This window comes from Corythoichthys intestinalis, chromosome 9, assembly GCF_030265065.1.
Source record: "Corythoichthys intestinalis isolate RoL2023-P3 chromosome 9, ASM3026506v1, whole genome shotgun sequence".
Classification (NCBI taxonomy): Eukaryota; Metazoa; Chordata; class Actinopteri; order Syngnathiformes; family Syngnathidae; genus Corythoichthys; species Corythoichthys intestinalis.
Genome location: NC_080403.1, coordinates 13235393 through 13253848, shown reverse-complemented (window position 1 = coordinate 13253848; position 18456 = coordinate 13235393). Strand labels below are relative to the sequence as shown.

The 18456-nt window shown below is 36.7% G+C and overlaps 1 protein-coding gene across 1 annotated transcript in view; it reads right to left on the bottom strand.

Moving 5' to 3' along the window:
* Positions 1–2570: 2570 nt before the first annotated feature.
* The window catches only part of oxtra (oxytocin receptor a), a 29273-nt gene continuing 13387 nt past the window's right edge, over positions 2571–18456 (bottom strand). The window contains exon 2 of the mRNA XM_057844805.1: positions 2571–6589. Coding sequence (XP_057700788.1) covers positions 6336–6589 — 254 coding nt within the window. The 3' untranslated portion in view covers positions 2571–6335. The remainder of the gene's footprint in view (positions 6590–18456) is intronic.

Below are 18456 nucleotides of genomic sequence, written 5' to 3'. Positions count from 1 at the left end.
ACTTGTGTTTTTTTTTTAAGTCCAGCTGTGCACCTGCAAAAAATTATAGAATAGAAACTGAGTGATGACATTGGTGAATCATCTTTTAGGCTAGCTTCCAGCACACCTTGGTGAGGACTTTTCTTCAGAGCTCAGTGGTTCAAAGTCTAATAGTGTAAGCAAACACGCACTGCCCTTTTCGCATTTTATTGTTTTTACATGAGCATTTACAAATGACAGTTTTCACATCTCTCAATACAGTTTGTAAATATTTGACAATTATGTAATCAACTGCTGATGCACCAACGTGAACGACAACATGGCACACATGCTTGTGCATGCTCACACAGGTCCCAGCTGCAGTTGCTTTTACATAGGCCAAACACCAAGTATCTACAGCATATACATGGGCACATATTACATTAGTATAAAATGCAACCATTTATTGTGGATGTAGAATTCCACAGCATCACAGTGATAAGTGTTTTCAATATTTCCTTTTCACTTTTATCAATAAATGAGGGAATCAAATATTGAAAACACATGACACTCAAAATGATTCAATCTCAGGTGCAAGAACTTTAGAATGGCAAGTTGAGCAGCAATGAAATAACAAAAGCAAGGACAATTCAAATTGAACAGTACAAAGATTACAAGCAACTATTTTCCTTATTGAAAGGTTTGCACGTTTTGCATATAAATTTGATTTACAGTGCTCTGAATCACTTTAAATGAAAATGATCTCAAATTAGTTGTTCTATCACGATGATAATAAAAACTGACAATTATTTTGTTTTAAAACATGAAACTTAACGACATCTTGTGAATGCGTGAGTGCATGTGTGTCTCTGTGTGTTTAAATACATAGTGTACAAATACAAACTGTATATTAGGGCTTTAATGATTCTTCTTAAACACATATTTATATTATTATTTTATTGTTATAGTCATTTGTTTCAGATGTACTGTAATTATTTTCTGTATAAAAATTAATTTGGTGTTCAAAACGTCTTTTTTCAAACTTGAGTCTTGAAAAAGAAGGGGTCGTCTTATAATCAGGGCCGGTCTATATTCGGTCCAATACGGTATTTGCAAAAATCATGTTTCTTTAATGTCTACTGAAATATTATAGCCATTTCGTGAATTGTTTAAGTGCATATCCTACATTGTGCACCTTTAATGTAAAATTCTTACAAAAGGACATTAATTCATTCTATCAACAATAGAAGACAACAGAAATTATGGATTTAAACTCATCAAAGTTCATGTAGAAGTGTTTAAATGTTGTCGAGTGCTAGCTCTACATACAAATTTAATTTGTTCCAGGACCTGCTTTGTTGGTACCTGGCCAAGTTTGTAGTCGAAATGGTCATATGCGATATGTCGAGTGAGATTTTCCCATAGGAACACATTACAACTCGATTAATTCGTTCTACAGCCCAAAAATCTACGCTAAATCCTTAATAAATACTGCAGGTACAATTACAAATAGCAATTACACATAACAAAAAAAATAAATTATCAATACAAATCGGAATAATAATACTGTGGTACCTCTACATACGAAGTTAATTCGTTCCAGGATGTTTGTAAGTCGAAATGGTCTTATGTCGAGTAGGATTTTCCCATAAGAATACATTATCATTCCATTAATTCTTTCTACAGCCCAAAACCCTACACTAAATCCTTAACAAATACTAATTACACAGAGCAAAACAAATAAAATATGAATAAAAATCAGACTAACAATATAATAATAGTAATAATTAGGGTTGTTCCGATCATGTTTTTTTGCTCCCGATCCGATCCCGATCGTTTTAGTTTGAGTATCTGCGGATCCCGATATTTCCCGATCCGATTGCTTTTTTTTGCTCCCGATTCAATTCCAATCATTCCCAATAATTTTTCCCGATCATATACATTTTGGCAATGCATTAAGAAAAAATGAATAAAACTCGGATAATATATATACATTCAACATACAGTACATAAGTACTGTATTTGTTTATTATGACAATATATCCTCAAGAGGGCATTTACATTATTAACATTCTTTCTGTGAGAGGGATCCATGGATAGAAAGACTTGTAATTCTTAAAGGATAAATGTGACTTTGTATATTGTGACTAAATATTGCCATCTAGTGTATTTGTTGAGCTTTCAGTAAATGATACTGTAGCCATTTAACTGTTCTGCCCAAATGCATGATGGGAAGTGCAACCATGACTGTGCGTAGTGGTACCAATTGATATATCTTCTCTGCGTTGGGAAATAACATAGGGTGTTAAGAAAAAGATCAATTACTATCTTTCTTCCCCACATTGCTTCCCACGATATTTCTAATTGTAGGGAGGGGGATTGTAAGGCTTTAGCCAATCAAAAAAATTGCTCCAAAGGCTTCCAAAATTCACTGTACTCATTTTACGTTGCCTTTTGGCTCTATATATATACTAGGTAAAACAGTGCCATTGCAGATTGAACGCGACAATGTGTGAGTGGGTCGTGCAGCGCATGCGTTAAATATTTTAATGTGATAAAACATTTTTTATAATTAATTACCGTTGTTAACGGGATAATTTGATAACCCTACCTTAAGCCTAAACTAAAGACTCTGGATGAGTGTAACATATTATGTCTGTAACGTTAAAAACAATTAGAAATTGATTTAATTAAAAAATATACGGTATATATATTTAAAAAAGGCATGTCCGATATTTTTTTGCCGATTCCAATACTTTGAAAATGACGTGATGGGACCCAATCGATCGGGATCGATCGGGACATCTGTAGTAATAATAATAATAATAATAATAATTATACCTGTAATAATATAACGAATTGGGTTCTAATGTGGGGGATGTATTTGCGTTGTGTACCTGAACGCACCGCGTGGCTGACTTGACAGAGAGAGAGAGGACTTTTTACTTTCACTTTTCATGTTCTGTCGAAGGCGTCAGCTGCGGCTGACAGTAGGCATGTTGTGTTGCACAACGTCTGAAATAAATGATTAAAAACCTGACAAAGCTGGCGATTTCTTTGGCTATTTTACCACAATAATAATTGTCACCTTAACTTATAAAGACAGGTGAACGGAGGTGGACCGCCGAGATGGTAGAAATTTTACGGCTCTATTGTCGAGCCAGCTCACGGACGCGCACAGCAGGCTCATATTTTTCCACAATTTCCGTCTTCATTTCAATGGTAAGCCTCAACTTTTTCCTTTTTTTTCACCACCTGCACTAACATTGTTGGAACCTATGTTGATTTCTCTCACAAGAAAATCAGTCTTGCGTCCGCCTTGCGGGAAAACAAAGAAACTGCGGCGCTATTATAAATCTTCGTACGTATCGTCAGATGCAGAAATAAACAGCGAGTCAAATTTTACGTTGGATGTCGAAAAGATCGTGTGTCGAAGCGATCATATGTTGAGGTACCACTGTATAATAATAATAATGAAATGAACTGGGTTCTAATGGCGCAGTTGTGTTTTGCATGCTGATCCTGAACGCACCATGTGTCTGACGCGAGAGTGAGAAAGGTGCGTTAGAGTGTGAAGAGTTTACCTTCTCTTTTCATGTTCTGTTGTTGTTGCCGTCGGCTAATGCGGACATTAGTCATGTTGTGTTGCACAAGTTTGAAATAATTTATTAAAAACCTGACGAACCTGGTGACTTTCTTGCCAATGTTACAACAACAATAACAATAATAAAATAATAATAATAATATAATAATAATAATAATAATAATGAGAGCCGTTCCCGAGATCATAGACATATTCCGGCCGTATTGTCAAGTCAGTTCACTGATGTGCACACTACGCTCATATTTCCTTCTTAATTTCAATGGTAAGCGTCACCTTTTTTCACCATCTGCAACTAACCTTTTGGGACTCATGTTGAGTTCTCTCACATAAAAATCCACCCTGCGTCCGTCTTGCGGGAAAGTAACAAACTTGTGACGCTGTCATAAATCGTCATATTTTGAGCATGTCATCATATGCCGAACAAATCAAATTTTACATCAGATGTCGATACAATAGTATGCCGAAGCGATTTTGTGTCGAGGTACCACTGTAATTCCAAGACACAGTTTTAATATATTGTGCTAAGCCTGGGGCAGTCGTGGTGCAGCAGATTGTCCAGTAAACCACGTGTCAGCAGTTCAAATCTGGCTTCAACTCCCCACTGTCGAAGTGTCCTCGGGAAGAGATATAACCCTAAAGTGTAAATGTGGACTTCAATGATTTAATGTAAAGCAATGTATTGGTGTAGAAATTAGTACTAAAATGTCCTCTCCTTATACCATTTATTTTCTAGTCAGCACACAAAATTAAATATGACACACTGCATCTACAACTCTGCACTTGTTTTCATCTATTTTCTTCCTTCTGTTTTATTGATGCCCCCGCAACGAGACACTTTTTCTTGCAGATTATTTCCTCAAATATTACAAAAACTGGACTCTACATTAACTGTTTTTTTTTTTTTTACAGGAACATAGTAACAACAAACTTGAAGTTTTAGGGCTACGCAATATAAATTGACCCTCAAAGTAAATATTTACCGTAATTACTGTAATTTTCTCCTATATTAGTAATTAACAACTGTACTTTACTGTGCAATCACCAATAACTGGTTTTAAGTGTGGTGAAAAAGTGACCAAAAATATTTTTAAAAAATAAATAAAAATACAATAACAACAAAATGTGATAATTTACTGATTGCACAGGAACGACTAGAGGAAACATCTACTTGCAGTGTTTCAAATATTATTAACAAAATGACCCCGTTTCGAGTCAAATTGGATCCCTGCAACAGTAACATAGTATTTGTGTAACCCACATGACTACCAACCTGAAACAGTGTGGGTTTTATTTTTGTATTTGTTTTACTTATATGTTGACGAACAACAGGAGAAATATCAGGTAAATTGACTGTTAGACCAAGGTAAAATTGATGTTCGTTGCACTTTTTTTTTTTTTTAATAAAGTATTCTTTGGGAATTAATATTATTATTTGTTTATTTATTACATCTGTAATTAATTTAACCAGAGTTCCTTACAAGTAACAACCAAGAAATCAGAACTCTTCACATGTACTGTCCAGGATCCAGGTATTTAGTTCACAATCATACTGGTCGAATTTTGGGCTAAAGGTTACTGAATTGTTTTCTCGGCACTCAAATGATTAGGATTGGCTGGTTGCAAACAAACTGAATTGAATCAACAACCATAAATTGTGATTCAATTAAAACCGTTGTTAAAATAAATTGTTACACACCTTATAGTAGTTCATTTATTGTCTGTCTTGTCATCCTCATGAGGGTCGCCAGAGTGCTGGAGCTCATCCTCTCTAACTATAGGCAGGAGGTGGTGAAGATCTTGAACGTGTTGCCATATGTGCATGTGTGCTTTACTATGCATCCCAGGATAAAACAAACAAACAAACAAAAATAAGCATGACAGTGTTCCATCGGCTAAGGCAGAGGTTGGGGAGGTACACAGAGAGCCCGCTTCTTCCTGGGATGCCAGGAGCACAAGGCCGATGGCTTCCATGTAGCAATTTCAGTCTCAGTGTGAGTAACAAACACTTCTGAATGGGTACACGCATGACTAGGTGCAACTAGACACAAACCAGTATAAAAAAAAATAATCTTGGTCCCAGGAATAGTAATTACATAGTGACAAGGATGATGTTGAGTTATTAATGCTCACAGGGGATTTATTCAAAAACTGTGTTCCCAACTACACTCACTAACATTGCTTGTGCCCAATCACGCTCAAATCTGACCTATCTTCCCTCTTCTTATTCTTCTGGTGTGTCCCCTCTCCAAATGGTATCTCCTTGGTAAAAGTAGTCATAATAAGATAGTAATGCTACTTACTGTATAGTAGGTAGCATATATATACAATCATGTTATTTGTATCACTATTCTCTCTGCTCTTCCTTTCTTTCTGTCCGCAAAACCCTTTTCTGTCCTGCTGCATTCTTTGAATAAAGAACACAATATAAACAAATACAAAGGGCACACTAATCTCCCATGTGGCACATTAAAAGGCTCCAGCCTTTAAAGACATCCAGATTTACCATTATCTGTGTCTAAGCAGCTCATTAGGACAAGTTTAAAAAAAAAAAAAAAAAACAAGATTAAAACAAATAATAATAAGCATGGCTTAGTCCATAATTGTTTTGGAAATATTCATTGTACTCAAATATTCTGCTCGGCCATATTTAATTCTCTATTTACACCATAGATGGCTATAGTGTCAATACAATCATAAATATTTCCTTTTCATGAATGTCCTTCTGGGTCAAAAAGAGTCTTAAGGGTTTTTTGCATATTTTACAGCTGAGCACTCACGTGCTGGACGTCTGCGTGATGCTCCTCTGACTGCTGGTGCTCTTAATAACAAAGGTGGACGAGATGCTCTTGTGGCTGGAGTCCAAGTCAAGCTCACAGCGGCACTGCGATGACTTGAGGTAACGCGCCGAGCAGCACAGGAAGTTTTGCCGCAGGTCGTGGAAGAGGTGACCCGCGAAGCACATGTAGATCCATGGGTTGCAGCAGCTATTCAGGCTGGCCAGCAGCATTGAGATGATGAAGGGCATGGCTGCAGAGAAGAACAAGAAAGGAGCAATCAGTCGAGAGGAAAAAGACCGATTGGAAAACTGAATGAAAGAGAGTGATCAAGAACGGCAGAAAAAATTTGAGATGCAACAGATCGACCAACCAAATCAATCGACTTGCCAAAAAATGAGAAAGGCCTGTTGACAGATTAACCAATTCAAAGAACAACATACCAGGGAAGAAGAAGACAAGCAGGCCAACATAAACAATGCTACTCCTTAAGGCATTTAATTTTCACGGCAACAACATTCATCAATCCTGTTTCACAAAAAGAATGTCCACTCATAAATAACAGATTAGTAAAAAATAAAGTAAAATAAAAAGAAGTATTGCATGGAGAGAAAATACAAAATCTAATTTGGTATAAATAAACGGTGAATGGAGTGCATTTGTGCTTAGCGCTTTAGCTGTACCATCAGATAATATTCCCTTATAGAGGCTACATTCACAAGTTTCCACATTCACCTGCATGTGCACTTATTGCTGGGGACGGGACATTAATAATACCAAACAGATTGATTTCTCAAAAATAACTGGTTACTACATAAAAATGAAAAAAAAAAAGTTTAAATTATTTTCATGGGGAGAAAATCATTTTTCAAAATGCTTCCTTCATTTCAAGGAAATTTACAGTGGTTGTGTTTTTCTGTTTTTTTTGGGGGGGGGGGGGGGGGGTTAAAAATGTGCATAGGCTGCAAATATACTTTTTTTTTTAAAATGAAGTTGAAAATAAATACATTTTAATTAATGAATAAATGCACAGTTGAATTAAAGTTGACAGTAGAAAACATACAGGAAGACACCTCTAAGCAGCTTTCTACTCGCGTTTCACAAGTTAGCAAGTTCACAGTTTAATGCTATGCTAACTCTAATGCAGGTCGGACTTTCAGTAGCAAAATTAGTGGCATGTTCCCCACCTCCACAATATTGACATATTTTTACATTACTTACAGTGGTTGTGTTTTTCTGGTTTTTTTTTTTTTTGGGGGGGGGGGTTAAAATGGGCATAGGTTGCAAATATACTTTTTAAAAAAAAATGAAGTTGAAAATAAATACATTTTAATTAATGAATAAATGCACAGTTGAATTAAAGTTGACAGTAGAAAACATACAGGAAGACACCTCTAAGCAGCTTTCTACTCGCGTTTCACAAGTTAGCAAGTTCACAGTTTAATGCTATGCTAACTCTAATGCAGGTCGGACTTTCAGTAGCAAAATTAGTGGCATGTTCCCCACCTCCACAATATTGACATATTTTTACATTACTTACAGTGGCTGCTGCTGTAAAAAAAAAAAAAAAAAAAAAAAAAAAACTTCTAATATCCCTCCTCTTCAAAGGGGGCGGAGGAGGCGGCATATTGACAAGTATTTCTGTCTAGATTGTGTGAAAGTGGGGGTTCTAGTCATACGCCAATCAAACGTGGTTTTGAGGGGAAAAAATGGAGTGGCACATTCAGCAAGTGAAAAGGGGTGAACATAAGTCTGAACATAATAAAAGTAATTCACTTAATAATGGTAGGGTCAATTCTATCCTAACAACACAAGGGAAGACAATCTAAATTACCTTTATAGCTGAATTCATTGTAAAATTCAAATAAGGTCACTTAAAAGTTGGTGGGGACAATTTGAGCTTACTGAAAAGTTGGTAGTGTTATGTCTCTACCGTCCCTATGCAAACCAACACCCTTGGTATTAGGTAAGTAAATGTGATTTCATTGCTTTAGCGCCTGAATGCCACACTGCAAACCGGAGGTGGGTAGTAACGCGTTACTAAGCCTGTCGCAATATGCAATAATTCCATTTATCGGTAAAGACGGTAAATTTCCTGCTGCGATTTATCGCCTCGTGTGCACGTGCGTGCGTGTGTGTGTTTGACACGTGCGTGCGTACGCGCGCGTGACGCACGCGCTTGCGGCAGATGTGTGGCAGACGTGCTTAGCAGCGCTGTTTAAAGTTCAGCTTCCTTGTGCCACTCTGTTTCATTGACTTCTGGGTATGTTAGTTTTTTACATTTGAGTTTGAGTGACCGTCATTTAAATGGAAGCACTTTACGCACTGTCGGCGCACAGCAATGAGTGAGCAAAATGAGGAAGAGAACGAACCAGTCTGCAAAATGTTTCTGGAGGTTGTTTCAACAAAGATGACGAACAGAATAAATCTACATGCTCATTTGAAACACTATCATCCTCTACAGTTTTCACTGCTAAGTAAGAAAACTGCATCGCAACAAGCGGAACCTCCTCGTTACGTCAATTGACAATTAGAGGCACTCGCTTGATGTGAGAAACACAGACGACACATGACTCCGACCATTTTATTTATTATTTTGTTGTTGTTGTAAATCTGTTGATTGTTTGTGAATTGTTCGCCCATTATGTGTATTTGTTTTTGTGTAAATAAAGTTTGTTAAAAAAAAAATATATATATATATATATATATACAGACGACACAGCGCAAAATAGCGTTCCCCCACGGAAAGTGAAGTCTGCTGCATTGTTGAGGAAATGAGACCGTTTTACCTTTAATGATATTTGATACCTTTGGGAGCCAAATTTTTGTTACTGCTACTTAATTAGTCTATTTTTCTCTGTTGTTGTTGAAGTGCAATTACTGTTACTGCAACTTTATACCTACACTGGGGAGAACAAGTATTTGATCAAGTATCAAATACTTGTTCTTCCCACTGTATGTGCCTAAATGGTTCAGTTATTAAGTGCAATTTTATTTTTTCTTGAAAAAGACATTTATTATATTTTTCTATTAATATTGTTGAGTTTTACTTGAAAGAGGCATGGTCTATTGTTTTTAGTTGTGATTTCTTAAAAGGTATTTTTTAATAATTTAAAAGTAAACATTTATTGCGTTTAAATGGGTGTACTTGATCTATTAATATATACTGTATTCTCACTGTGTTATTGTTAATCGGTTAAAAGGGGACGGGACTTGATAAGCATATGCTTCTCCTGCAGCCCTTGTCTTTTCTTCGTTTTTTTCGGGTGGCTCATATCACATCTTGCAACTGTCAATGATACCGATGATGATGACAATAAATAAATAAACGCTCAAAAAATGTATTTTGGGGGGGGGTCGCAATAATATCGCATATCGCAATAATTTATGAGATAATTTATCGCCCACTAAAATTTGTTATCGTGACAGGCCTACGCGTTACATTTACTTGAGTAACTTTTTGAGAAAATGACCTTCTCAGAGTCGTTTTACGAAGCCATACTAATTACTTTTACTTGAATATACAGTGGGCCAAATATGTATTTAGTCAACCACTAGTTGTGCAAGTTATCCCACTTGAAAATATTAGAGAGGCCTGTAATTGTCAACATGCGTAAACCTCAACCATGAGAGACAGAATGTGGGGGGGAAAAAAAACTGAAAATCACATTGTTTGATTTTTAAAGAATTTATTTGCAAATCATGTTGGAAAATAAGTATTTGGTCAATACCAAAAGTTCTTCTCAATACTTTGTTATGTACCCTTTGTTGGCAATAACGGAGGCCAAACGTTTTCTGTAACTCTTCATAAGCTTTTCACACACTGTTGCTGGTATTTTGGCCCATTCCTCCATGTAGATCTCCTCTAGAGCAGTGATGTTTTGGGGCTGTTGTTGGGCAACACGAACTTTCAATTCCCTCCACAGATTTTCTATGGGGTTGAGATCTGGAGACTGGCTAGGCCACTTCAGTACCTTGAAATGCTTCTTACGAACCCACTCCTTTGTTGCCCTGGCTGTGTGCTTGGGATCATTGTCATGCTGAAAGAGCCAGCCACATCTCATCTTCAATGCCCTTGCTGATGGAAGGAGATTTTCACTCAAAATCTCTCGATACATGGCCCCCATTCATTCTTTCCTTTACACAGATCAGTCGTCCTGGTCCCCTTGCAGAAAAACAGCCCCAAAGCATCATGTTTCCACCCCCATGCTTCACAGTGGGTATGGTGCAATTCAGTATTCTTTTTCCTCCAAACACGAGAAACTGTGTTTTTACCAAAAAGTTCTATTTTGTTTTCATCTGACCATAACACATTCTCCCAGTCCTTTTCTGGATCATCCAAATGCTCTCTAGCACACCGCAGACGGGCCTGGACGTGTACTTTCTTTAGCAGCAGGACACGTCTGGCAGAGCAGGATTTGAGTCCCTGGCGGAGCATTGTAGGTTCTCTGCTCTCTGTAGGTCATTCACTAGGTCCCCCCGTGTGGTTCTGGGATTTTTGCTCACTGTTCTTGTTATCATTTTGATGCCTCTGGGTGAGCAGGGAGTTGAAAGTCCATGTTGCCCAACGACAGCCCCAAAACATCACTGCTCTAAAGGAGATCTGCATGGAGGGATGGGCCAAAATACCAGCAACAGTGTGTGAAAAGCTTGTGAGTTACAGAAAACGTTTGGCCTCCGTTATTGCCAAGAAAGGGTACATAACAAAGTATTGAGATTAACTTTTGGTATTGAAGAAATACTTATTTTCCACCATGAGTTGCAAATAAATTCTTTAAAAATCAAACAATGTGATTTTCTGTTTTTTTTGTTTGTTTTTTTCCACATTCTGTCTCATGGTTGAGGTTTACCCATGTTGACAATTACAGGCCTCTGTAATATTTTCAAGTGGAAGAACTTTTAATTGCAAAAAACTAATTACAATTTGTGGTTGACTAAATACGTATTTGCCCCACTGTATTTGTGAAGAAGAAATGCTACTCTTAATCTGCTACTTTGGGCTACACTATTCGTTACATTTTCCCTCTTTATTCTACATATAAGATTTTACTTTTTTTTTTTTTTCCAGTGATGCCAACAGTAACTCTACCAGTTTCACCAATGAGATGTCACAGCCATTATCACATGACTCCATTATACCAATCAGACTCAAGCTTGCCTTTCTATGATCACGGCAGCCTGTTCAATCATGTGGCATCTTTAAAGCGCCGTAAGAATGAAGTATTTGGCATAGAGCGCTACCCTCAACATGACACCAATGCGCGGATTTTAACCTATTGCCCTGTTTTTATTTGGCACCAATTGACCGCGGAAAACCGGGGCTACAATCCTTTTAATTTAACAACATGAATTATGAAGGAACTATTCACTATTCAACTATTCAAACGAGGAACTGTTTTCTCCACCACAGGGCACTCATGATCTTTGGACGAATGATGCTTTGGTTTTTGCAGATTGTTTTTCTCTTGCTGGAATACAATGATTTATTTTTTTTTTTTTTTTTTGTATTTCTTTGCCTGAATGCGGTAGGGTATGGTACCTTATGATAATAACAGTTTATATGAATAACTTTGTGCTGAGAAAAAAAAATACCACTGTTTCAAAAAAAAAAAAAAAAATCAAACATCGTAAGCTGTTACTCCCATTGTTACTCATTACTTGAGTACAATGGTACCTCTACATACGGATTTAATTCATTCCAGGACCTGCTTTGTAAGTCGAAATGGTTGTATGTCTCGCGGGATTTTCCCATAAAAATACATTTTAATTCGATTACTTCGTTCCACAGCCCAAAAACCTATGCTAAATCCTTCATAAATAATGCTGAAAAAATACAAATAGCAATTACACAAATTATTCATTCATTCATTCATTTTCCATGCCGCTTTTCCTCACGAGGGTCGCGGAGGTGCTGGAGCCTATCCCAGCTAACTACGGGCAGTAGGCCAATCGCAGGGCACAAGGAGACATACAACCATTCACACACACACTCATACCTACGGACAATTTAGAGTGCTCAATCAGCCTACCATGCATGTTTTTGGGATGTGGGAGGAAACCGGAGTTCCCAGAGGAAACCCACGCAGGCACGGGGAGAACATGCAAACTCCACACAGGAAGGCCGAAGCCCGGGATTGAACCCTTGATCTCAGAACTGTGAGGCAGACATGCTAACCACTCGGCCACCGTGCCGCTATTACACAAATTAATACAAATAAATTATAAATACAAATCATAATAATAATAATAATATAAATAATAATAATGTAACAAATCGAGTTCTAATGAGGCGTAATATGTCGAAACAAATGTCGAGTCAAATTTTACGTCGGATGTTGAAAGAATCGTATGTTGATGCGATCGTATGTCAAGGTACACTGTATTCTTTTCACAAAAGATGTTTTGTGCATTTTTTTGGATGACAACTATTACTCATACTTCAGTAATATTATTTTGAAGTAATGCTACTCTTATTTGAATAAAAATTTTTGGCTACTCTACCCACCTCTGTTGCAAACAAATGCTGTGCTCACTGTCTGCTTTTCTGCGTTTAAGGCAAATTTTTATTTTTATTTTCAGACAAAGGTTTCTGAACCCACTGGACAGCACTTCACAGTGCAGATGGACAACAACCTGAACCATATTGTGAAAGCACTTCAAGAGTATTTCAGGCAAAGAAGTGGATTATTATGCTATGCCCAAGTCAGTCACTTGACGTGAATCTGAACAAGTATGTAGTTCACCTGAGGAAAGAAATTATCGGGAAAATGCTCAAAGAACAAACATGAATCGATGACTGTTGCAGCAGAGCACTATCATATCATATGGTGGAGCAAACCAGGGGATGAAACCCAGCATCTGGTGATGTCTAATTGTTCCAGACTTCAGGCTGGAAGTGACTGTTAATGATTTGCAAGTAAGCATTACAAGGTGGAAATTTGATTCCTGATTATAATAATCTGTCAGATTAATTTTGGTCCCTCAAAATGTGTGAGGCAAATATCCAAACTGCTGCAATTCCTACGCAACTAATTTGGATGTGAATACCCTCCAATTAAATGTGAAAGTAATTTTCTATTAAATCCAATTTACATAATTTAATAGTTATTTTTAAGTAATATTAATTTAAATTGGTGGCTTGTTTCAATTGAGAATTGACAACCCCTTCAGAAACTGTGGTCACTAGAGTGGAGAGCTATTCAAAATTTCACACTTAAGACCATTAACCCTTTATAGGGCAGGTGACTATTTTTGGTCATTTAAAGTAAATAAAAAACACAGACATGGCTGAAAAAGCAGTTTCTGCTGTTGTGTTTGATAGAACAGTATGTCTATTTACTGCCATAGCAGTTTCATGGCGCATTAAGCCCCTGAACTATTTTTAATTTCTACGTTTTACCCTTGAGACACCCGTTTACAGTTACCGCGTGACCACTTTTGTTTCAACCCAGCCGGTAAAAGAAATTAAGTATTTATATTTATTATTAGAAATGTCTGTCATTTTTAGCTTTGAATCAGTAATTGATTAAAAAAAAAAAAAAAAAAAAAAAAAAACGACTTTATAAAATTATTCATTTGCATATTTTAAACTTTTAAACAAATTACGTCACAATGAAAAAGATAGTGTCTGTAAATAGGTCACGGATATCTACCTCATAACTATCACTTAATTGTATTTTTTTTGTTTGTTTGTTACTGTCGCATTTTCCCCGATATTTTAGAAGATAGATAATCGATCCAAAAAAAACCAACCAAACAAAAAAAAAACATTTAAAAGGATAAATATTTGAAAAATAAAATGTCGACCACTGCTTGATGTCTGCGATTTCTGCATTGCGACCCTTGTTATATTATTGTGTTTCACCGATAAAATTCCCCGGCTGTGGCCATTAGCAGCTCTGTCTTGACACTCGGTGAGACATGCTACATGGAGTTTTTGGATGAAACAAGGTAAGTACGCGGTAATATCTCGTTTAATTCATGGTGTCTTTAATTATGCTTTTTCGTGCTCTCAACTCGAGTTAAGTTTAAGGGTTTGAATTCTTTTTTTTTTTTTAATTCCCCCCCAGTTCAAAATTTTTCTTCCCCCAGAAAATTGAGATTTTAAGGCAGCTTTCCAATGATGTATCACACATGCATATAGGACAATTTTGAAATTTGGCCAAATTAGGGGTCTCAGAGTGTGTTTTCTGCCATATATATATATATATATATATATATATGCAATTATGATTATATATATTTTTTGAATAATTAATCATTATAATATTTTTCTATCGTTTTCTTTTTCATAATTATGAACATTTGTAAAATATTATGAATATATATATGAATTATTTGTATGATATTATTTATAAATTAATACTATATTATAATAATAATAACACAATGATATAATATACAATAATACTATAATATTATAATTAATAATGCAAATAAAACTAAATTATTGACATAAAAATGAATAAAAACAGAAATACATAATGCTGTTTTTTTTTTTTTTTTTTTCATAATATTTATCTTGTTGCATGCCACTGATTCCAATAGATGTTCAATGGCTGTGAATGCTCATGTTTCAGTTCCACTGACGGCGCTAGACATCAAATCCATTTTGACTGATGTATTTTGCCTCATCTAGCACCGTCAATGGCAGCCAATGAGTTTAATGAGTTCCCTGTAAGAGTTTTATTTTTTTATTTTTTTTTAAATCATGCATGAAAGGCTTTTATATTCAAAAAAAAAAATCCAATTTTGTGTAGTCTACACTGAAAACTGCCGATCTATGAGAGAGCTAGGAAACAATTACGTATGTGGAAAAGCTCTTATCTTCAATTTAATTTTTTTTTCTTCCGTAATTGTTCTATACCCTGGCTAATTATGGAGGAAAATGATGGAAGAAACCTCTAATCATTGTTGTTATTCTGATCTGCCATACTGGATCAATATATGTGTAAATGCATGTTTATATACTTTAGCTCCAAAAATATCCATGACCTTGAAGTAGAGGAACCCAGAAGAAAAATGGAACGTCAAAAGAAACAGACCCTTAGACTATACATAATTAATGCAGATATAAAATAAATACAGTAAATGTTCATATGTGTTGTGTCATATGATGACATTTACACTGTGTCAATTCTGTCCCTCACATGGTATTTTACAAATGTGTTCACAATGTCTTAATTGTCTTGTAATCTGTTTTTAAAGGTCCTGTAAAATCATTGTTTTCTTTTCAAATCAAGAGCGTAGGTTTGGTCTCAAAATTGGTAGGGATGATATAACAGTTATCTGCATGTACACCTTTTGATTGGGACCGTCTGGACAGGACATTAATAAGACCAAAAAGATTATTGAATGGGGGACAGGGCTACATTTCTCACGAATATGAACCTAATTAATTGATAGGCTAAATGATCAATGCAAAATAAATCTGTATTGACTTATACTTTCATGTGCATTGGTTCAGGCAATACAACGTTTGATTCAAACCTTTATTTAAAAAAAAAAAAAACTACTAAAGAAAATTTTTGAAGTACAAGTCCCTTTATTTAAAAAAATGGAGAGCTATCCTAAAATGGGTCGACTTGGGAGGGACACTGGAGCATCCCGAGACTAAAACTGAAGTATTGTAATACAGTATAACAGTGATTTGGAAAAAATGAAATTAAAAATAAATTGTGATATCCACAGACCAATCTACATCTGAGGCACACTAGACTACCGCAAGACTCGAACCAAAGTACTCTCATGAAATTCTGATGACTGATTTAATTTCAGATTTTTTTTTCATCTCAGTTCATTTTCATGTTCATGTCAGTGTCCCCCTGAAGTGGACCCATTCCATACTTTCCTGCCTTTTATTTATTCTGAACTATATTGTTGTTGTCAAGCACAGTGTGGACCTTTCGGGTTTTTGTAAAGGGCTATAGAAATAAATTTGATTTGGGATAACGGCTTGCTTGATTTCGTTATTCCTTGTGGAGGTTGGCCTGACCGCAGTAGGTTTGCAGTTTAGCAAGTTCTAATTTTAATGTTATGCTAACTCTGATGCAGGTCGGACTTTCAGTAGCAAAACTAATGGTGTTTCCCCTACCTCCACAACATTGACATCTTTTTATATTACTTATAGTGGCTGCTGCTGGCCCCCCAAAAATTTCTAATATCCCTCCTCTTCAAGTGAGTGCGCGTGTGTGTCTGTGTGGCGGGGTGGTGTCAACTCATTAGCCAATCCAACGTGTGTTTGAGGGGAAAAAAATGGACCGTCACATTTATAACATATGGGAAGACAATCTAAATGACCTATATAACTGAACTCATTATTTAATGCAAATCAGGTTGCTTAAAAATTGGTGGGGACAATTTGAACATTCTGAAAAGTTGGTAGTGTTATGTCCCTATTGTCCCTATGCAAACCTACGGCCTTGTTCCATGTACAGTATATGGAATTTGTTTGAAGACAAGGACTGAAAACATGTGCCAAGACTCTGAACAATTAATTGCTTGATTGCTGAGTCGTAGCAATGTATTTTTTTGAATTTTTACTTTTTCCGGATGCCAGGTGTGTGTGTGTGTTGGGGGGGGGGGGGGGGGGGCGTACCTAATCAGGCCTATAAGGGATTCCGGCCCACCCATCCCACCATATAAGGGCTAAGCGTCACCGGTGGCTATTCTGACTCATTCATAATAACTTCGATTTTATCTGAGTTACAACCCCTCAAAATACATCTTTCTAGTGTTTATGTGTTTATATTATTTCGACTGTGTAGTAACGCATAGCAAAACAGCAAAGCATTGCAGTAGGTGCAGAAAAATCATTGAGAGCAGCTAGGAAGCCTTAGAGGCTAGTGCTACATCATTGAGCAAGATCGGATTAGTCTATAGTTGCTCTAGTCTGCTGCCACTGGAGGGTGATGAACATTTGACTTCAACTGCTATGGTTGTTTAATTCTGAAAAATTTGTATCTGTCTGAGTGTTTTTTTTTTAATATATGAAAATGCAATTGGTGAACTAAATCTGGAAATACAAATGCATGGCGTCAACAACATCCCATTTGAATAAATCACACTCTCATTAAACGATCTCACAGGTTGGGATTAACTGAAAGGCAAATGAAAATGTCTCCCCCATGAGAGTTACCACAATGCCTCACGTTTTTGGGCTCCGCCTTCCTGTGTGGAGTCTGCATGTTCTCCCCATTGCTTGTGTGGCTTTTCTTCGGGTACTCTGGTTTCCTCTCACATCCCTTGATAGCTTATTTGTCTATAAATGGCCTGCGACTGGCTTGCAATCCGTTCAAAGTGTCCACTCCTGCCTATAGGCAGCTGGGTTAAGGTCTAACGCCTCCACCATCCTTGTGAGGAAAAACAGCACATAAAAGGAATGAATGGAAGCATTTTCTGTCATTCGTTAAATGCCAGTCCATGAAAATAATGCCTACATTAAACCAGCCAGTGCTGCCAAAAGGTTGGGGACCAGTGTGTTGATAGAATGAAAGCGTAAAAAAATGAAATAAAAGAGTTGACCTTTCACAAGTCTTGCAATTTCAAACTACATGGGATTTATGGCCATTAAGTGCTGATTACAAATCAATAGCACAGCCAGAGAGAGTCAGCATTCTTATAGGGGAAGGGGGGCCTTTTTTGAATGGCAATAAGTTACAGATTGCGTGTATTCAAGCGCTTCTCTGTTGCGATGAAAAGCAAGCCATGCAAACTAAATGTGAAATCACAGGTGTCCGCTAATGGTGCGCTTTTGCGGTTGCAATTATGGCCTGCTGATCATTTTCAGAATTTTTTTTGTTCCGGCATGGAAGCCAAGAGATGAATACAGACGACATATGACGGTGAGAGGCCATTTTCGCTCCCCATTTCAGCACTTAACAGTAGGACAAAATGAAAGAGGATACTACAAAAGTGAGTCAAGAGTCACTTAGTGAAATAGATCATGAAACGCACCATGTTGCTTGCCAGCTGGATGCAATTCTAATGCCAAATAAAAAAGTATTGGGGTACCGTGTCGTTACGCCAGCGGGAGGTGAAACGTGGAGATGAAAATAAGAAGCTGCTCCCCCTTCACAGCTGTAAAGCAGATGTACGTTTGTGGACTCTCCCTGTTATAGT